The 23,336-nt window shown below is 36.7% G+C and overlaps 1 protein-coding gene across 2 annotated transcripts in view; it reads right to left on the bottom strand.

The window, feature by feature from the left end:
* The window catches only part of Nup58 (nuclear pore complex protein Nup58), a 177,716-nt gene that overhangs the window by 90,878 nt on the left and 63,502 nt on the right, over positions 1 to 23,336 (bottom strand). For both annotated transcript variants that reach the window (XM_090379882.1, XM_090379892.1), the window contains exons 5-6: positions 5,360 to 5,425; positions 734 to 908 (exon numbers count right to left, since the gene is read on the bottom strand). In XM_090379882.1, coding sequence (XP_090236008.1) covers positions 734 to 908; positions 5,360 to 5,425 — 241 coding nt within the window. The remainder of the gene's footprint in view (positions 1 to 733; positions 909 to 5,359; positions 5,426 to 23,336) is intronic.

The raw sequence follows: 23,336 nt of genomic DNA on the forward strand, positions 1-23,336 counted from the left end.
TTGCTGAGCGAGTGTAAGAATGCTATCAATATTTAATTTACTCAATACATTCAAAAGCCTTAAATAAGTCTATCAAATCTCCATTGAGGATGCCTACTTTTCAGATGTCACAATTTACAGAACCAACATCTTTCTTAGTAAGAGTACCCCTTTTCTTTGCATTTGTCTATTTTATGAAATATGTACAGGCAGGTGTTGCTACCTTTTAAGTATTTATGTATTGATATGAGATAAGAGGTTTACTTTAACCCCAAATTTTCAAAATGATTTGTTATATCATTATGTTATAAGAGAAGCAAACATAATGAAGTCAGGACTTCAAAGATTGATTTTCACTAATTTCCTGGGAACTCTAATATAACCATAACTTGGGGAATCGATCTTGGGAAACAATCCACGACTTGAAAAGTCTAAATATGAGGAAACTGAAGAATTTTTCATAGTTTGAGGCTTTTAGCTCTAAATACATACTGTCCCCATACACAAATTTTAAGCTGAAATATTTGATTATTTTATCTGAATAATTTAAAATATTTTATCTGAAATAGACCATTCAGTTTAGCTCAGATATTAGAGTTTAAAATTCCTTTGTAAAGCTGAAAGCATGAAAAAGGTTTCAACGATCAATAGCAAGTTCTTTTTATGTCTTTCCCACCAATAACTATTATTACAAAAAGCATAATCAAAATTATGTATATAAATTGAATTATAAAACCAAAAGAGGAAGTGAGACCTGTGCACACTCTTGTTTTAGTTTTTCAACAGCCAACATATTTCTCTGTAGCCCACTAGACACAAAAGCTAGTAATTGCTTTAAAGCTGCAGTATCCTCCTGTACTTTCTGAATAAGCTTGGATGAAACCCTGGATATTTCTTCTCTGATACCTTTCTGTTCTTTTACATATTTTCTAAAGAAAATAAATGTCAGTTAAAAAAAAATGACAGTTTGTCTCAATAAATTTCCATAATTTCAGAGGATGGTCCATAAGTAAGGAAATATGTTTAATAAATAACAGTATCTTAAATATATGCTTTAATTAATGCCAGCATAATAGAAAGGGTATATATAAACTTAAAAAAATAAAAAAAAAAATTACAGCATCTGCTCAATATGGCAGCCATTTTGGTCTTTGCAATTCAGTCATTTAGTCTTTTAGGCATAGAACAAAGCGAAGCACAATTCCTCTGAAATGTGCTTAAATTCTCTAACTATTGCCTGCTAAAGCTTCAGCAGAACCTGTGTATATTATTAAACACTATCCTTTAAGAAGTCCCAAAAAAAGTAATCACATAGTGTTAAATCATGGAAGTGCAGTGCCCATTCAATGGAACCCTGCCGTCCGATCCATCAACCCGGGTACTTTTAGCTCTAAGAATTCAGAAAAAAATTTTTGCATTGTAAGCAGGGGCTCACAATGAAAAAAAATTATACTGAAAATTGATTTTGGACTGCACTAATAGAATGATTTAGTCTTTTAGCAGTCTCAGGTAGATTTCTCTTGTTACAGTTACCTGAAAGGAAAAAAAAAGGGGGGGGGAGGAAATTCGAAGAACACATCTCCTTTCCAAATTCCAGCCCAGTCTATTATGCCAGGAGTGTTTAAAAGCCTTGTTAAAGAATAAATTGGGGTTGGAGAGTAATAAACAATTATGGCAATTAACAGTTTGACATTAGTTTATCAGTCAACAACATCTGGGTTTGTTGTTGACTGGGTCTTTTTTAATTTTACAATTTCTAATTAGAACTCTGTCAAATCAGTTACTTTTTTCCTCAATGGAAAAGTTGTCATAGTCAACAATACTGCTTAATAAATAGTAGCAATAGCTTAATTTTCAGTACTTACCTTAATATAATCTGCAGTTGGGCTTAGAGTGAATACAATGGAATTAGACTAAAAATTGGATTTAACGTGGATGAGCTTAAATTTTTGAACGGAGTTAAAATATGCTCAAGGAAATAGAAGTGCACGTCTTCATCCTTGGTTGTCATGAATTAAAGTTGAAGGAGATTGGAACTATGAGAGTATAATCAAGAGACCAATAGCCGTAACGATAGGCTTTCGTTATTAATGTTGTCAGTTGGTAATAGTGATGAAAGAGAGAGCTCATGTATTTAAAAGAACTCAAGTTCCCGTGATGCCCTTTGATGCACGTGGGAATCTCAGGTGCATGAGATTCCAGACCGGGGAGAGGTTGTAGGGTAATTTTGCATTTAATACGTTTAATTTAGATTGATGAGGAAACCATTCTATGATAAGGGCTTCATACTGATAAATTCTAAAACTAGATTGTAATTTAATAATGGGGACTGTGAATCTACTAAAGGTGTATGGTTATGGGATTGTACATGTAAAGTCAGTTCTTATTTGTTTGTCCAGTTTTAAAGCTATTATAATGATAGTATAATAGTATAATATATGTAATGATATGCTCGTGTATTTGATGTTTTTGTAGAGCCATATTTTGAAGTAGTGCTTCCGATATAGCATGAATTACAATTTTGCTGGCAATTACAATTAAACGTATTAAATGCAAAATTACCCTACAACCTCTCCCCAGTCTGGAATCTCATGCATCTGAGATTCCCACGTGCATCACGGGAACTTAGAGTTCTTTTAAATACACGCACTCTCTCTTTCTTCACTATTGCCAACTGAAGACATTAATAACGAAAGCCTATCGTTACGGCTATTGGTCTCTCGATTATACTCTCATAGTTCCAATCTCCTTCAACTTTAATTCATAACAACCAAGGATGAAGACGTGCACTTCTATTTCCTTGAGTATATTTTAACTCTGTTCAAAAATTTAAGCTCATCCACATTAAATCCAATTTTTAGTCTAAAATTCCACTGTATTCACTGCAGATTATATTAAGGTACGTACTGAAAATTAAGCTATTGCTACTATTTATTAAGTCAATTAAATCGGTACCCTAAGGAATCTTACAATTTATCCAATTGTCAACAATACTGCTTAAAAATGCCTTTGGTGTACCCATAAACAACGAAAGCCAATTATTTCTTGGTGTGTGTGTGGGGGGGGGGAGGAAATTCTGCCCATATGTTTTGTTAGGACGCTGATAATGTATATGTGTCTAAGGTAAAGCAGGGTCCGAAATTGCAGTTTAACTCCATGATGCATTCATACTTTGTGGTGTTACAGACTGTAATATAGCCTAACTGTGGGGCTGTGTTGTCTGTATGAATAGTGTTAGGTTATGCTGTTTGGCTTCATTGCCGCGAGGAAAGCTGCTTCCCAGTGCCTGTCCCTGCATGAGGAGTCAGGCATTTACTATATTTAACTGGCATGGACAGACAATATCTGACACCCAATGGAAGTAGTGAAATACCATGGGTTCCAGCAAAAAAAAAATAAATAATAAAATAAACATTCCCATATTCCCAGCGGCCCAGATCAAGAAAGGACACTGAGGAATAATTCTCCCACTGAGTAAAAAATGCTAATTAAACAATTTAAAGTCAGAAACCATAAAAGAGAATTGGAATCATTTAGCAATTTTAAGATGAAATTTCATAAGGCCAGTTAAAAAAAAAAAAAAAAGAATCACCATATCACATGAATAAATGAATTTTCCAGAAATTCAATCATGGTACACACTCAGTATGCAGTGTATGATACACTGTATACAGATATGCTCAATTTACATGGGTAATAAATCCCCAGAAAACATAGAAATTAATTTTCCCAGAGAAAAACAGAATGCAACATGGATGCATTACATTCTAGATCACACTAATGACTTTTTTCTGTAATTCCAAATTACACAAATATTAAATTGGTTTCATTTAAATAAATACAATGTAGTTGGCACATTTCCAAAAATTTGTTAAAATAATAAAAAGAATAAAAAAGTTTTGGACAGATTGCATCATTTTGTTCAATTAGTTTCTACTAACTCAAAATGCAGTGCATATTTCAAAAACAACATTACTAAGAAAACTGTACATGTATATATTCAAAACACAAACCTTGAATGTGCACAGCTTGAATGCACTACCAAAAGAGTAATGTTGTGTGGTTATCACTCCCAAAACAACAAGTCAAAAACCACTAGATTAACAAAATGTGCATGATACATGGAGAATATTGTCTGTCCCCAAGGGTAATAAAATGGAAGACCAAAAAAATTCAGTAAAGGGCATGTCACCATAAAAGATGAGCAGCCAGACCAGCTACTACACATCAGACAATTTCTGACACTGTAGAAATCAGTCTTGGACTGGCACACATTCTTTACAAATTATTGCATTTTTAGTTACTTTACATATAGTGGAATTCTAAAACATCTTGAAGAACAGAAACTAATATCATGATTTAGTTGTGCCCCATTTGCTTCTTCAGAGTGGCAAGTGACAAATACCATTATATATGTATGTATGTATGCAGCGAACAATTGGTCAATCATCAGTGCACACGAAAATACACAAACATCTGAGTCCTATTTCATACGTGGAACAGCTTTGTTCCATCAATAATAGGGCATTTTGCATCTTTTTAGTTGCAACAAAAGTTTTAGTTGTTGTTGCTCAACTAAAGTTGCCATTGCACACCTCATCTACGACAAAGCCTTTTCACAAGGACAATGTTCTCCTATGTTGTTTGTTTGTTATTTGGTTTTCAGGAGCATTAGCAACTAAGGCCGTATTGCTCCGGGGATATGCAGTGGTCATTCTCTGACCTTTCCACATCCTCCGTATTTGGTGGTCACGGGCTCGAACCCCGGTCTAATCAAGAAGCATGTGCTACGCACTGCTGCTCCTGCCCACCTGGCTACAGAGGCGCCCTCCTATGTTGTAAAGCTATCACTATGAATTGGCTCAGTGTTGCACTACAAATAGGCAACACTTCTCAAAAGAGAAAGGGACAATACTATTAATTGCAATGTGGTGCTGCCCCCTCCCCACTTCAGTGGCAGTTTTGGGAAGCTGTTTTCGCCTCACTGGCAGGAGGCCAAGCAATTAATTGAGATTTAACTGAAAAGATGGGAAATATCAAATGGGGTATGTGAAGACCAATTCAATTCTGAAATGAACTTTTCATATATCTAAGACTACATGTCTGTACACCTTTAATTTCCACAAAATGCCACTCACAGCAAGTTTATTCAAACTAACCAAAGGATACGACTATGACTAAGATAAGAGCATACTATTTATCTTTCTTGCATAAATAAAAGCAATTTCATGCATCAACCATGTGTGGCAACTTTCACTTCAATATAAAAGTATACAAAGTTGTTGAATTATTGGTTGAAAATTACCTGAATTGGAAAAATAAGTGATGTTCAAATTTTTTTGCTATCGCATTCTGAATTCAAATATTTGTAATAACTTACTTAAAGGATTCCAAGGTTTCTGTAATTTCATTAGGCAACAGAGTTTCTTTGATTGCATTAATATCACTGAAATGAAAAATAAAAATAAATATAAATAATGTTTATTAACTTTATTTTAAATAAAATAAATGGTAATCTCAAGTTTGGCAATTTGCAATGCAATTAAAGAAACAAGCTACTATATCTTACAGGGAAGACGTAGCACCTTTTCCACTTGGTGTGCTGTATTATTAAGACATTGTACTACAGGCCAGATAAAGAATCAGACTTGAATGGAAAGTCAGACAGGAAAACTGATAATGTTAACTATAATATGGTTATAGAAGAAAAAAATAGTTGTAATTGATTACAGAAGAAGAATAATTGGGACATTAAAAAACAACCATCCCCTCTAAAAGTTTGTCCAGTTCTTCCTTGAATTTATTTAAGTTAAACTTCCATAACAGATGGAAGTTTGTTCCAGCAATTAATCACATCTATTCTACAACTGTCTTTCCTCAATTTGAATTTATGCCCCCTTAGGTTCATAATCTGAGCAAGCAGAAGAATCCCATCAGAATTCAGCATGCTTAACCCACTCAAGGCTTTATACACCTCAATCAGATAATCTCACAGGTGCCTAGTCTCCAGCCGCTGCAATTTGCAGAACTTAAACCTCTGTTGGTAAGAGGACCCTTCACCAATCTTGTTGCCCTTCTCTGTATATGCTGAAGCAAATCGACATCCTTTCAAAAATGAGGCCTCCAGACCTGTACATAGTCAAAGTGTGGCCTTTAAGTTATCAACTTCCATAACAGATGGAAGTTTGTTCCAGCAATTAACCACATCTATTCTACAACTGTCTTTCCTCAATTTGAATTTATGCCCTCTTAGGTTCATAATCTGAGCAAGCAGAAGAGTCCCATCAGAATTCAGCATGCTTAACCCACTCAAGGCTTTATACACCTCATTACATTGCCTTATAAAAAGGGATAATCACCTCCTTTTCCTGCTAGCAAGATTTCTGTATATCATTGACAAAACCCCACGACCTACTCTTGCAGCATGTCTGCATTGCTCAGAAAACTTCATATCTGACTACATACAATTACTTCCAGGTCTTTTCATTTTCTACCACCCTAAGCATAGTACCACACAGTTGGTACGTTCCTTTGGAGTTACTTCTACCCATATGCAGTACTTTGCCTTTGTCAATGTAAACTTCGGTGCCACTTCTCAGCCCATCTGCCCAAATTTTCTAGATCCTGTTGCAGTAGCACACTGCCATTACTGTCATCAACAACCCTGCCAACCTTTGTACCATCTGCAAACTTCGACACTAAGCCCGATATACCTTCATCAATATCATTGATGAAGGTATATTAGTATGCAAAGCTTTATCCAAACTATTTTCAAAATGCCTTCTACTTAACAAAGCACCTGTAACATGGAAACATGCAGAAGCCATCCTACTGCACAAAAAAAAGGTGACAAGGCAGATTTAAAAAACTACTGACCAATAAGCCTATTGCCAGTTGGCTTCAAGGTTTTCACAAAGGTACTTTCAAGAAGAATAGGCACAATACTTGATGTAGCACAATCCAAACAAGCAAGTTTCAGAAGTGGCTTTAGTACAATGGATCACATCCAGACAGTGTATCAAATTATAGACCAGCACAACGAATACAACCTTCAATTATGTATAGTCTTCGTTAACTACGAAAAACAATTTGACTCAGTCACAAAAATAGTAATAATCAACACCCTAATCAATATATGAAAAGGCAATTGCATTAAAAACAAGTCAACAATGATAAAGCTAGATCAACATAGAAAAAGGAATCCAACAAGACAAAATCTTCCCAAAATTATTTTCTGCCTGTTTAGAAATTTTTTGAAAGCTAAATTGAGATAATAAATGACTCAAGATAAATGGTGGTTACCTGAATCACTTACAATTTCAGATGATATTCTCTTTGCCAATGATCTGGAAGAATTACAGCAAAACATTAAAGAACTGTAGCAAGAAAACACAGGTTATGTCCAACAAAATTACCAAACCAAAGAAAATCATGGCTGATGGACAAGAACTAAAAGAAGTGAAAGGTATGTTTACCGTGTACAAGAAATTTCAACAGATAGAAACATCAGGATGGAAAAGTGAACAGCACATAAAATTGAGATGACAAGCTCTTGGAAAGCTTAATACAGTCTTTAAGACGAACTTGTCACTCTGACTTAAATGAAAAGTTTTTGATCAATGTATCCTCCCTGTCCTAACATATTTTTGTAAAACATGGCCATTGAATGACAAAACTTTACAAAGACTGAGGACCACACAAAGAAGTTTTTTTTTTTTTTGATTTGGTAGTTGTTGGCGCATCAGCTTCTGTGGCCATATTGCACCTCCCAAGGTTTTTGCAGTACTTTGATCCAAGCCCGAGGCGGGAATCGAACCCGCGACCTTTGGGTTGCCGGGCAGGTACTTTACCCACTCGGCTAGCCCGGTCGGCTTACACAAAGAAGTATGGAGTGCCAAATTTTGAACATAACCAAAAGAGACTGAAAAACAAGTGCATGGATTCTCCAGCAAACTAAGGTCTGTAACATCATTGAAAGAACAGAGCACTTAAAATGGAAATGGGCAGATCACATATCAAGAAGAACTGATGAAAAATGGACCAAACAAATTTTGGAATTGATACTGCTTGGTTCTAAACTTCAGTTATAGCTCAGACAGCATGGTTTTGTTAAGGGGAAGTCTTGCCTGACCAACTTGATTGGATACTATGATGCAGTCACAAAAGAACTGGATGCAGGGAATAACTTTGATATTATATACTTGGATCTTAGAAAGGCTTTTGATACTGTTGCACATGGAAGACTGCTACACAAATTGGAGCAGTGTGACATTGGAGGCAAATTGTTGCTATGGATAAAGGGGTGGTTGAGGGGGAGAAGACAGAGTGGTAATCAATGGACACTGCTCATCGTGGACTGATGTTATTAGTGGAGTCCCTCAGGGCTCAGTGTTGGGTCCATTATTGTTTTCTGTATTTATAAATGATATTGATGATGGTATATCGGGCTTAATGTCCAAGTTTGCAGACGATACAAAGGTTGGCAGGGTTGTCAAGGACACTACTGACACTATGCTGCTGCAACAGGATCTGGAAAGGTTGAGCAGATGGGCTGAGAGGTGGCAAATGAAGTTTAACATTGACAAATGTAAAGTACTACACATGGGAAACAGCAACCCCAGAGCAACGTATCAACTCTGTGGTACTAACACTGACAGTGGTAGAGAATGAAAGGGACTTGGGGGTGGTTGTGCAGGCAGATATGAAGTTCTCTGAGCAGTGCAGACGGGCTGCAAGAGTAGCTCATGGAGTATTGTCAATGATATACAGGAATTTTTCCAGCAGGGATAAGGAGGTGATTATTCCATTGTATAAGGCCACACCTAGAGTACTGTATACAGGTCTGGAGGCCTCATTTCAAGAAGGATGTAGAGCTGCTGGAACGAGTACAGAGAAGGGCAACAAGATTAGTGAATGGAACAAAGGGGTGCTCTTATGAAGAAAGGCTTAAGTTTTGCAAATTACAGTGTCTGGAGACTAGGCACCAGCAAGGTGATCTGATAGAGGTGTATAAAGCCTTGAATGGTTTAAGCATGCTCAATGCTGATGGGATTCTTCCTCTAGCTCAGAAAAATCACCTGAGAGGACATAAATTCAAATTGAGGAAAGACAGATGTAGGATAGACGTGCGGAAATTTGCCTTTAGCCAGCGGGTGGTTGGTTGGTGGAACAGACTTCCATCCCTTGTGGTGGAGGTTGATAGACTAAATAAGTTTAAGGCTCAGCTGGACAGGTATTTTGAACGAACAGAGGGGTGAAGTGGAAGTGGGTTTTTATTTTTTTTTTTGGCTGATGCTGCATAAGCTTGCTTTCTTGCATCAAATGCCTCTACTAATGCTAAAATGCTAATGCTAAATGTCCAATAAAAAGCCAAAGATGAGGCAGATTAATGAAATTTGCTGAAATACAATGGCAACAGAAAGCACAAGACTGCAGTGTTGGAAATGCATTGAGGAGGAGGCCTTCATCTTGCAGTGGATCTATGAAAGAAGAAGATGATGATGATATCAAAATACCAGTTTCAACATTAATTTCATTTTTTTAAATGCTGATTGCAAACATGAAAGGTATTAGAATCTACAATCCTGTAGTATCTCACATTGGCTGGAAGTTAAGAAGACAGAAGATACTGGTTGACAAGGGATTTGGACTGAATTTTTGTAGTTTATAAATTTCAGGAAATACATATGAGGGATTGCTGTTTCAAAAAAACAGACAAAAGAATAAATGAAGAACTAATTTGGTGAGTCTGGAGGAGCAGTGCCAATAGTAATATTTATAGTGAGGCCTGCAGCAGAAAAATGATAGGAATCCAAAAATTAATTAACCTGAATTCTTTCATTTGGATAGAGTTCAAAAGAGGTTAGGAAAAGAGGTTTTGAGATCACCAGCACAAATAAAGGGTAAGCAGCAGCCATTATCAATCCACTGCAGGATGGAAGCCTCCTCAACAATTCCTGTTGAGGGAAAAGGACCATAAGGACCTCTTTGGCAGATCGACTGTATTCAGCAGTCAGCGGCATGAACCCCAGTCTACTCAAAGAGCATGTGCTACTGCACTCTCACTCAGCTACGGAGGGATGGGAACAATACTCTAGAGTGAAGTTAAACTCACAGTTAGCCCAGTAAAAATATGTGATACTAGAGACTTGCATGTCACTAATGATTGCCATGAAATCAGTGGATATCACTGGATTTTCAAAAGAATGAAGATGACTAAGTTTTGTTTTCCTCACTGTACAATTACCTGGAGACCAACATCTAAGGAACTGGTGGTGCATGCTGCTGTTTCCTCTAAACATCTAAATCAGTTTAACTGAAGGGAAATACATTTCTAGAAAATAACTTGTGACATGACATGACACAGGAACATACTCCAGAACCACTTTTCCCATAGGGAAGGGTATCAAAATGAATCCTCACCACCTAAAAAATTCAAGACAGCCTTCAGCTGACAAGGCCACCATAGCAGAGTGGTCAGCGTGAGGGTACATAAGTACATGTGCCTTGAGTGACAGGGTTTCAAGCCATTGTATTCTCTTTATCTTGTGAACTCCTTTGACAGTGTGGTCATCCCACACTGTATAAACAGAAAATTTATTATTTATCATGGCAAGTTCTGAGATTCAGAAGGGCTGATTATCAATATTACAACTTGCTTCTTAGTGACCTGCACACAGCAGTTCACAAGGAACAGCAATTCAAAGGGAATCATTTCAGTGCACGATAACAAACGTGGAAAATTTTAGACTAGGAAATTGTGAATAGCCCTCCTTAGAATTCAGATTTGGCCTCGGTGATCATTATTTGTTTGTGCCAATGAAAGGGGACATCAAGAAGAGCAGAAATTAAAGACAGATGATAAACTCAAACAGTGTTTTAAATTGGTTATGCAGTCAGCCTGCTTCTTTTTATGCTGTTGGCATCAATGCTTTGCCGTGGCAATGGCAAAAATGCATCACTGTAGCTGTAGAGAGACAATATTTTGAAAAAGAGTAATAAGTTGTAATTCTGGAATATGTTTTTTTTGTAAAAACATGAAGTCTAGGTCAACCTTAAACCACTTTCATATAATGTAATTAAATAAAAATAAAATAAACTAAACTGTTATACATTATAGATTCACCTCAAAATGGATGAGAAATGGGATTTATGATATTTACATAACTGAGAAAAATTATGATATTTATATAACTGAAACCTACGATGAAGTGCTAAAAAACTCTGAGATAGGCAAGACATTTCTTCAACAAAAGGAAAATCACAGAGAGATATATTTTCTCTACAAGTTTCTCAGGGCAATTTCCAGACATGCACATCTCATACTTATATATATTTCTCCCTTCTGTTCTTTCCCATTAGCCACAAACAAAGAATTCAAGCAAAATTTGTGGCATATGGCAGTTTATAATTTTTATTCTATATCTTTATAATTTTCATTTATCCAAATTAATACACCTCATTTATACAGCAGCAAAGTGTTTCCTTCTTAACATAATTCAACTGAGCCAAACTTGTTTCCAACACAAATATAACTCCAATGAAGGATACAAGCACAATAAGTCTAAGTAAGGTGTTCCACGATTTTGAAAGGTGTATTCAGAAGCAGTATACTTACTCAGCAGGATCAATATGAAACATAAATAACACTAAATGATGATGATGATTGGTGTTCTATCCAGAAAGCATGTTTTTAATTCCAATTTTTATTTTTTTATATTATGGACTACTACAGTGGTTTTTGATTGCTGGTTCTAATCTATTATCCTCCCACAAGTAAATTACAATAAATCTAACATAACTTGACCCAACTAGTATATATTTATGTGTATTTACTTATTTATACATAAATATACATAGGTTAGGGTAGACAGCCAAAAACAAGACTTCATTCATCTGAGATCAGGACTGTGTTGGATTTTTATTTTTTTTTATAATAAAATGAAAACCAGTTGTACAGAACAATTCATTTTATAATAATCACATGGTTCAATCAGCATTATTCATACTTTACATTAATTCTTTTTGAAAACTTAATATTCTCTCAAAACATTACTCAACCAATATGTTATAAAACTTCATATTCAAATTAAGAGGTTAGGATATAGAGAGGATCAACAAAATTTGGCAAAGTGTCATCATACAGATAGGACCACTCATCATGTAAATGGTTCATTTTGTTTTCGAAAGGATGCAAAACCAAATAGAAATAAAAAATAAAATATAAAAATTATGAAAACGATTCAGTTCTTTCTGTGGGCAGTTTGTCTGGCCTCTGATGGAATTGCACTAAGCACCAAAACAGCATCTTCACATGATGAGGGCATTGCATTATAAATAGAAGGCACTATCCATTTTTTTAGAAGTGCTGTTTATTTATAGTACAATACTAAGGCAAACCATAGCAACAGACTCAACATGAAACCCAATGCCATTTGAAAAGGTTTCTTGACTTACACAAACTTTAGTTTTCAAAAAGCTCATTCTATAAAAAAAAAAAAAAGTATCTATGAATGGCACTGATTGCATAAGTTTAAGAGGGTCACAACTTCTAACAAAGTAGCAATAAACAACAAATATGTAGAGGACCCCTACATTAAAAATAAAAGCCAAGCACAGAGTTGAATTCCCAAAATGATAGAAAATAGTCACATAGCACCAAAAATTATTTTTTTATTTCATCAAAATTTGCTATTTCATTTGTCTTTTATAAGGATAGACAACTTCTGTTTCTTAAACCTAATTAAAAACTAAACTGGGTATACAAGTTTTCACTTCTTGAGGAAGAACATTTAGCAATAACGATCAAACTTGCACTATAATGTTACAAGATGTTTTATTCACAATTAAACTTCATGATGTCTTTCACTGGCAATAAAATTTTACGTTGTGTCTAGAAGGCTTCTGAGAAAATCAATACAAGAATTCTTATAAGCATTTAGAAACAACAGTGCACCATCACGTAAATGCCACAAGTAAATTTCTTATCACCAGTAATTTGATTAAGGGAAAAAACTAATTAAAAATTCATTTTTCCAGTGGAATGTTCTCCACTTAAGGCAAGTATAAAGCAGTTATTTTACTGTTACAATACAGAAAATTAGTTACATTTCAGTGTTAAGAAAAAATAATCACAACAGAAAATATTTTGCCAGTTTTTGGAATGACCAGAAACACATTTTTATTTCAGGGTTCAACATTGTTCCCTGATATGCAATGCACTTTTTCTTGTGTTCTATTATAATGGGTTAAAAAAAAAAAAAAAAGTCACTTTCTGAAATCCATTCCCAGCACATATCACCTGTTCATTCAAGTGATATTATTACTCACAAATGTGCTCCTTAAGTTTTGGAAAGAGATAGAGGTCACTTGAAGCCAATTCTGAGGAACAGGAATATCAAGGATTTTGAACTTGTGTGCCAGTATACAGTGTTTTGTTGTTTGTTTGTTTGTTGTTTGGTTTTTAGGAGCATTAGCAACTAAGGCCATATTGCTCCAGGATATGCGGTGGTCATTCCTTAACCTTTCCGCATCCTCCGTATTTGGTGGTGACGGGCTCGAACCCCGGTCTAATCAAGAAGCGTGTGCTACGCACTGCTGCTCCTTCCCACCTGGCTACGGAGGCGCCTGTTTTGTTGTAAAAGGTTGCATGGTTGTCTGAAGGCTTAATGCCACATTGACAACTGAGACCAGAGTGCCAACAAATTGCTGAAGCATTTTGATTATTTTTCCATTTTATGAATACAAGCATGTGGGGAGGAGGATTTTGTAGTGATCTATGCACAATCATAAAGGCTTGGTGGCATTCTGTGTTACATGCGCCACACTGCTTATAGGTTGAACTGTTAGAACTATACATTACAGGTCTCAAATCCACCACTTCCCAGAGGAAGTAAGTATGCATGCAGGCCGAACTCATTATATGGGCAGTATAACTACTACAAGAAGAATTCTATATATATATATCTATTTGTGTATTTCTGTTGTTTTTGTAGCTTGCTATACCAATCCATTTTCTATTGTCCTCACTTCTTAGTATCAAACAAAATGTAAATGTGCTCAATTGTTTGTCTTTCATAAGGAAAACTAAACTTATCTAACTTAATGCAATACTGTATGCTGGATATCAAAATTTTAAAACTTCCAAAGGTCTCAGTAACTCTCTGTAAATTATATTTACCTGATGGGTTTTTTTGTTCAAGGCTGCAAAGAGCCATCTTTAAAAGTAAATAATTCAGCAGAATATATATGGAATTCTTTCAGTAGGTGTGGCAGTGTAATTTTAGGAAAGACTATGACTGGACATACCAGGATTTATGTTTTAGATTAATCTGTATACATTGAAATATAATTTGGAAACTGTGCTCAATAAGCAGCATGCCATTGTTGAGATATTTTTTTTTTTTTTTTTTTTTCTTAACAGAACTGAAAAGACTGTCACAATAAGAAATTATACTGGCCCACAGTGTGGAAGGGATTTTTTGTTAAATTGGCAATGTTATTCAAGTTGAGGTTATGATCCATCAGAAGGGTCTAAATTTGGATTACCATTGGTCAATTCATAATTGATCTATTTGTGTACATGTATGCAAAATAAATGCAAACCAATTCTCCAACCAAAGGAGAATATCAATACTCGTAATAAATGAAACTAACATTAAACAAGGATGAATAAAATAAAAGTGAGCCAAGAAACACACCACAACCACTTCTTTAGAAGGAAACACATTAGTGGGTTTAAAAGGATCTTATTTCAGTCACTGCTATCCAGGAAACAACAGATGTTCTATACAATCCAGGTACAAAAAGAAATAACAAACTGAACTCAAAGGCATAACACATGCCATGGCCATTGTCTCTACAGGTCAAATTTATGAACATAAAAACAAAATAAAACAAAAATTTCTATGCTGACTCCAATCAACCAACCATCTAAACTATATACAAGTAAACCTTAAAAAATAAATCATAATAAACAGAGTTAACATAAGTAAATTAATCAATTATAATAAAATTCATAAAGAAAACTAAATGACAGAATAAGTTAAAACAAATCTACCAAAAGGAATTACCAACATCTACAATAATTGAAACTGATTTCTGCAATAGTTTTGATTTGGTATGGGCAGATGTCCAGATCAAAAACTGATTTCCTGGTTCATACATTTTGACGGCTTGGTTTTGTTCAGAATATAAATATTTACTAAAATATAGTAGCATTATTTGATTTGCCCATAAAATTAGATTGTTTTTTTTTTTTTTTTTTATATAATCATAATTTTACCATGGCAAATAGATGGCTCTACTTCTATCAATTTGGTAACACACACACACACACACACACACACACACACACACACACACACACACACACACACACACACACACACACACACACACACTAATAATATTAAATTTTTTTTTTTTTTTTTCATGTGAACCCCAAACACGAGAGGTATTAGAACCTATAGTACTTAGTACCGTGCTTGGGTTGAAGGTTGAGAAGACGAAAGAAGATATTTGTTGACATTGGACTTGAACTTCTGTAGATTGTAATTTTTAGGAAATACATATGAAGGAAGGTTGTTCCAGAAAATGGCAGTTGAATGAATAAATGAGGAAGATGAAAAGTTGGTTGACTGTTTTGAAAGAGAGAGCAGGAATTATAGAAGCCAATTCAGAAGAACAGTGCCCATGGAAGTATCTGTAGAAGAGGCATGCAGCAGAAACAGTGCGTCTATGCGAAAGCGAGTGGAGAAATTCTGTTAGAGATGAATCATTAATTAACATAACTGCCCTCTTCTGAATGGAATCAAGAAGCCTGACAGAGGTTTTTGGGGCACCACCCCAGATGTGGGAACAATATTCCATGGCAGGGCGGATTTGCGATTTATACAGAGTGAGCAGCTGTTTGGAAGAAAAATAACGCCAAGAGCGAAAGAGAAAACCAAGTTTTTTAGATGCAGAGGAAGCAATATTTGTAATGTGCTTGTGCCAAGAGAGATTAGAAGTCAGGGTAATCCCCAAAAGAGATATATCATTTTGCCTAGAAATCGGAGTGTCACTAAACATAAGCATAGAAGCAGAAGAATCCTTTTTGCGAGATATAAGACAAGACTGAGTTTTAGAAGGGTTGAAATCAACTAAGTTGTCTTTGCCCCACTGGAGAATTACCTGAAGATCGGCATTTAAGGAATTGGTAGCAGATTTTCGAGAAGTTAAAGCTGATTGAGCAGGACAAGGTTTCTCAAAATGGAAAGTTGAATGCAATGTGCTATCATCGGCAAAACTATGGATAGGATTTCCAGTCAATGGAAGAAGGTCATTGATATACAAGAGGAAAAGAGTGGGGGAAAGAACTGAACCTTGGGGGACACCGGCATTAGTGGAGAAGTTAGAAGACAGAGAGCCATCTACCATCACCCTCAGTGAGCGATCAGTGAGAAAACTGGATAACCAATTACTAAAACAGTTAGTAAACCATAAGATGGAAGCTTATTTAGAAGACCTTTATGCCAAACAAGATCAAAAGCCTTTGAGATGTCAAGAGCAACTACTTGTGTTTCACCGAACCTTTCCATTGAATTAGTCCATAAATGGTAACATAAGCCAGAATATCACCAGTGGATCGACACTGACGGAATCCATACTGGCGATCGTTGATCAGACGGAAGGTTTCTAGGTGGTTTAAGAGTTGGCAGTTAATTGATTTCTCCATTACTTTAGAAAGAGAAGTAATTGCAATGGGACGATAATTGGATGGGAGGGATTTGTCACCCTTTTTAGGAACTGGCTGGATATGAGCAAATTTCCAAGCAGAAGGAAAAACACCTTTGGAATAAGAAAGTGAAAAAAGGCGGCAAAGAATAGGAGTAAGTTCAGGAGCACAGGTTTTTGAGAACAAGTAGAGAAATACCATCGGGACCTGGAGCTTTCTTAGCATCAAGATTCATCAAAATCCTTCTAATATCCTTTTAACGGAAGACCACAGGAGGCACTGAATGGAGCGTGTTGGGAATGGTGGGAGGTGTTTTACCAAGATCATTAATACATGAGCTGGAAGAAAAATGGGATGCTAGCAGGTCAGCTTTATCCTTGGCTGAAGTGACAACAGAACCATCTGGTTTGGACAGAGCTGGGAGCAGTGATGGGCAAAAGTTGCGGCCAATAGCTTTGGCAAGAGACCAGAATGCTCGGCTACCATTACGGCAAAAGGCAAATTCTCTACCCTTAGTCTGTTCAAAATCTAGTTTGGACTGATTAATAACTGCTTTACAATTGTTGCGAGCTTTGGTGTAGGCAGAAAATGAATCTGAAGAATTAGAAACAAGCCAATTACGATATGCAACGTTCTTCTCTTGGACAGCCTTAGCACATTTATTGGAAAACCAAGGTTTAGATAAAGGGCGAGATTTTAAAGTGGAGTATGGGATAAAGGATTCCATTCCTTCAAGAATAATTTCACTGACACGATCTGAGCAAACGTTGACATCAGAAGTTTTGAAACAGTAATCCGACCAAGGAAAAGAAGAAAAGAAGTCTCGCAGGTCATCCCATTTTGCAAACAACACGAGGTTGGGAATAGCCATGAGATAAAGGTTCCATTGGAGAAGAGACAATCACCAAGTTGTGATCTGAAGTGCCTAAAGGACCTCTCACTTCGACCGTGTACTTAGAAGGGTTGTTTGTTTGTGAGAAAAAGATCAAGCGTATTGGCTGTATGATTAGGATTGTCCACTATTCTTGTAGGTAAATGAACAATCTGTGCTAGGTCATTAGTAATTGCAAAAGCCTCAGCATCTCGACCTGCTGGGTCGGTGTGACTAGAAAACAGAAGCCAGCTGGAGTTGTGAACTTTAAAATCACCAAGGAAAATTACCTCACTGTTAGGAAAGTTGGACTGGAGAAAATCAAGTTGCAAAGAGAGAAAGTCAAAGAACTCCAAGTGATTAGTGGAATTGGGAGAACGGTAGAGACAACAGATGAATTTGACACAATGAGGTAGAGAGATTTTAAGCCAGAGAAGATCAAAGAGAGGAGATTCCAAATTGCCAAGTCTCTGACAGGGAAGATCAGAACGGACATATGCACAAGTACCACCTTTGAAGCGAAAGGAATCATACAGTGAATAATTTGGGCATCTGAGATGAGCAGTAGCTGAATCAACTGATAACTGAGATTCTCTCAGGAAAAAGTACATGGGATTTGGCAGACTACAAGTGGAAATGGACATCGTTGAGATTAGAATTGAGACCACGTATATTTGTGAAATGAATTAGGAAGTCCTTGGGAGGTTTAGATCTTTTCGCAAATAAGCTTGCTCTATTAGTTTGACAATTCATTGTGTATTCAATAGTAAGAAAAAGTTGGTGGGACATGCTGTATGAAGTAATGAAATTTTTGGATATGGCATACATGTGGTAAGAATATACCCAGATCCTTGACATAACGTGGCCTCGACAATGCTCCCCGCATACACACTACTCGGACTCCCTCCAGTCACTATTTGGCAGAGTAGAGGTAGCAAGATTATACACTAGCTGATCCAGAAGCCTCCTAGAGAGTTACCAATAGGTTCCGTCTGGTGTACTAACTAGCAGCCGGCCTGCGAACACCGTTTTAGAGCTGTACCCTCGAAATGTAAGGAATATTGGATCTCGCCACGACATTCATCATAACCTCAAAAGTCATCAATCATACTGCATGATGGAAGAGATAGGGAAGGGTTGACCGGAACTTAGCTCTAGAGACTAAACATGGGTTCCACCACTTCAAGCCTCCAATAAGCAAAGTGGTGGTATTTCACCGGTTGATGAGAGTCATCTACCACCTAGTACTGCCTGGTAACATAGAGGGACGGCGGTCCTCCATGAGGTGTGGGCGCCACACCTCGATCCCTGCTTACGTTGGTTCACACCTAGGTGGTCACCCACCATGTATTTGTGCATGGAGGTTATACCCAGGATTACTAACAGTCCCACCATCGTGAAGGTGCAAGCAGAGGATTTGGCTGTCACAGACCGTCCGGACTTCGCCGAAATTGGGTCCACTTGACTTGAGTGTCACCCGAATATCAGTTCCATCAGCGTTTTAGACTCCCAGGTAGCAAGTACAGCTTGTCTGGCATATCTGAGAGAATGTCTGTGATAACCTCAAGGACCATAATGGAAGTATAGTTGATATGAAATAGGAGTATCAGCAATTGTCTATTTTTGTTTGAAGTGCTCCACAATTCCACTAAATAAATATGTCATTATTTGGTTTTGCTAGGATCTTTGAACTACAGGCATACTCGATTAACGAATAGGATGCGTTCCACGAAATTACTTCGTTTTCGGAGGTAAAAATACTATGGCCAGAATAGGGATACGTCCCTACGTAAAGAAAATGAAAAGCTTTTTTTCGAACAAAGAAATGTTTTATTAAATAAACAGTCCACTTACATACAAAGTGACATCACATTTTAAAATATGAGTCTAAAGTTGATTGTTTATGCTTTTTTTCTCTTTCATTTAACAATTGCCTATACGGAGTTAGTGCATTTAACACTGATCGCTTAACAATAACACTTCTTCCTAAATCAGGATCATTTTCACTAAAAAAATTTAAAACATTTTCAATGTCATTTAAGCACCTTCTTTTTAAATCTTTGGTTATTAACACTTTTTCAGCAGGAACTTCTTTAACTTTGTCTTCATTATCTTTGTCTTTGTTGCTAACAAGGTTTTATAAATCTTCCACTGAAAAACCATCATGTGCTGCATTCAATAAATTTCTAACATCCTCTTCACCGACATTTTCGAAACCTATTGATTGAGCCATCTGGATAACTTCATTTCTAATTTCTTGGATGTTATTTTCTTCTTCTAGTACTTAGCATTAGCATTAGCATTAGTAGAGGCATATGATGCAAGAAAGCAAGCTTATTCAGCATCAGCCAAAAAAAAAAAAAAAAAACCCTCTCCCATTTCACCCCTCCGTTCGTTCGAAATACCTGTCCAGTTGAGCTTTAAATTTGTTTAGGCTATCAACTTCAACAACAAGTGATGGAAGTCGGTTCCACCAACCAACCACCCGCTGGCCAAAGGCAAATTTCCGCACATCTATCCGACATCCGTCCTTCCTCAATTTGAATTTATGCCCTCTGAGGTGATTATTCTGAGAAAGATGAAGAATCCCATTGGCATTGAGCATGCTCAAACCATTCAAAGCCTTATACACCTCTATCAGATCACCTCGCCGGTGCCTAGTCTCCAGACTCTGTAATTTGCAAAACTTAAGCCTTTCTTCGTAAGAGCAACCCTTTGTTCCATTTACTAATCTTGTTGCCCTTCTCTGTACCCGTTCCAGCAGCTCTACATCCTTCTTGAAATGAGGCCTCCAGACCTGTATACAGTACTCAAGATGTGGCCTAACCATCGCCTTATACAAGGGAATAATCACCTCCTTATCCCTGCTAGAAAAATTCCTGTATATCATTGACAAGACACCATGAGCTACTCTTGCAGCTCGTCTGCACTGCTCAGAGAACTTCATATCTGCCTGCACAATTACCCCCAGGTCCTTTTCATTCTCCACTACTGTCAGTGTAGTACCGCAGAGTTGATACATTGCTCTGGGGTTACTGTTACCCATATGTAGTACTTTACATTTGTCAATGTTAAACTTCATTTGCCACCTCTCAGCCCATCTGTTCAACCTTTCCAGATCCTGTTGCAGCAGCATAGCGTCAGTAGTGTCCTTAACGACCCTGCCAACCTTTGTATCATCTGCAAACTTAGACATTAAACTTGATATCCCATCATCAATATCATTCATAAACACCGAAAACAACAATGGACCCAACACTGAACCTTGAGGAACTCCACTAATAACATTAGTCCACGTTGAGCAGTGTCCATTGATTACCACTCTCTGTCTTCTGCCACTCAACCATCCCCTTATCCATAGCAGCAATTTGCCTCCAATGCCACACTGCTCCAATTTGTGCAGCAGTCTTCCATGTGCAACAGTATCAAAAGCCTTTCTAAGATCCAAATATATAATATCAAAGTTATTCCCTGCATCCAGTTCTTTTGTGACTACATCATAGTATCCAATCAAATTGGTCAGGCAAGACCTGCCCTTAACAAAACCATGCTGCGTCTGAGCTATAACGGAATTCTTGTCTAGATGATCCTGCAGTGCTTCTTTAACCAGTGCCTCCATTAATTTACCTGGAACAGAAGTTAAACTAACAGGTCTATAATTACTTGTGTCAGCCTTTGATCCTCCTTTGTGAATTGGGGTTACATTTGCACATCTCCAGTCTATGGGTACCTCCCCTGAGTCCAAAGAAGCTCTCATAATCATGGCTAGGGGTTTGCATACTTCCTTTGCTGCCTCCTTTAATATAACTGGATAGATCCCATCCACCCCAGGTGCCTTTTTTATGTTTATCCTCAACAATCTCTCCTCCACTTTCCTCTCAGTTATTACAAAATCATCCAGCTCACTGCCAATGTTTACTTTACCTACATCATTCTCCTTCCTGAATAACTCCTCATGCGTGAATGTAGATGCAAAATACTCGTTTAGATTGTTAGCCACCTGAGCAGGATCCTCAACTGTTGAACCATCAATATCCAGTGGACCAATCTGATTCATCCCTTTCCTTCTCGAGTACTTCTGGCCATATTTTGCACCAAACTCCATTTAAGCATTTCTTAGTGACTTCTTTCCAAGAACTATCAATGTTTTCAATTGCTTTTTTAATGATGTAGTTTTTCCAAAAAGCTTTAACTGTCATTTCCTCTTTATCCTCTAGTTCAGTTAAATTGCTTAATGTTCGACGCAGATAATAAGCTTTAAATGATGCTATTACTCCCTGATCCAATGGTTGAATCAGGGAAGTTGTGTTTGCTGGAAGAAACACAACTTTGACAGGAATGCATGTGTCCAACGTGTTAAGATCAGTAGGATGTCCCAGAGCATTGTCTAAAAACAAAAGAGCTTTTTCTTCAAAGTTGTTTTTTTGACAATACCGTTTTACTTCAGGACAAAAGTGGTTAACAAACCAATCAGTAAATAACTCCTTGGTAACCCACACTTTTCTATTTGCTTTCCATATTACAGGTAAAGTCATTTTTACGTTACCTTTTAACGCCCTTGGAGATTTTCTGAATGGTAAACTAATAACAATTTTAATTTATAATCGCCAGAGGCATTTGATCCAAAGAGTAACATTAAACAGTCTTTGGCTGCTTTGAACCCAGCAGCTGATTTTTCTTCAATAGAAATGAAGCTTTTTGTTGGTAGCCGTTTCCAGAACAAACCGCTTTCGTCAACATTGAACACCAAATTTGGTGGGAAATTTTCACATTCAATTATTTCCTTTAGTTTTTCTGGAAACTTATTTGCAGCTTCTCCTGTTAATTTTACACTATGAATCCTGGCCCGTTTTTTAAATTTCTCGAACCAACCACGAGAAGCCCCAAAGGTTTCCGTAATTTCTTCAGTTTGTTTAGATTTCAGGTGATTAAACAAAAATAATGCTTTTTCTTGAATCACCATTTGACTTAAAGGCATATGACGTCGTGACATATCATCTATCCACAAACTTAACATTTTCTCCATTTTTTTCTAAAATTGGATTCTTTAAGCGAGTTAATTTTGCTTGCTGTAACATCTGTACAATTCTGAGCAGCCTATTTTATTTTTTCTGATTGACTTAGTATGGTTGTTAAAGTTGATTGCGCTAATCCTAAGGAATTTGCCACGTTGGATTTTCTTTCTCCTCTTTCAACATGTCGTACAATATTTAGTTTAGTTTCCAAAGAAATTGCTTTTCTTTTCTTTGATTTTGACATTTTAACTAAAACAAAAATATTTCTATTAAAATTTACAAAATCTACGTTATGCTATCAAAGAACCTACGTCGATTATTGCAATGCGCCACACTGAAACGTCAATCATGTAAAGGAAATGGAGGACAGTTAAAAATCACGATCTGGCATACCAAGAAAACTGACAGATACAGATCGTTGCAATGCACCACACTGAAACACACCCTATGAAGTGTAAACAACAACTAAATTAGGCGAATGATGTGCAAAACTGTTATAACAGACACACCCGCAGCTCAGGAGTACGTAACGAGTCGCCGTCAGTCACCAATCGGATGATTGTCGGGCGTTGGCCTTAAATTGGAATATTTTTTTATGTTAAATGGGGCTTGAAATTGCGGACTTCATTATCAGAGGTAACATTAATCGAGGTATGACTATTTCCAAAGAGGGGATCAATTTCCCCCTATGCATGGATTTCAGTTGTATGTGCCATTTTTTTTGCACAGGGCTGTCTATTTGTCATCGCTCATT

The sequence above is a fragment of the Mastigoproctus giganteus genome, chromosome 1, assembly GCF_048544385.1.
Source record: "Mastigoproctus giganteus isolate SK-2022 chromosome 1, ASM4854438v1, whole genome shotgun sequence".
NCBI lineage: Eukaryota > Metazoa > Arthropoda > Arachnida > Uropygi > Thelyphonidae > Mastigoproctus > Mastigoproctus giganteus.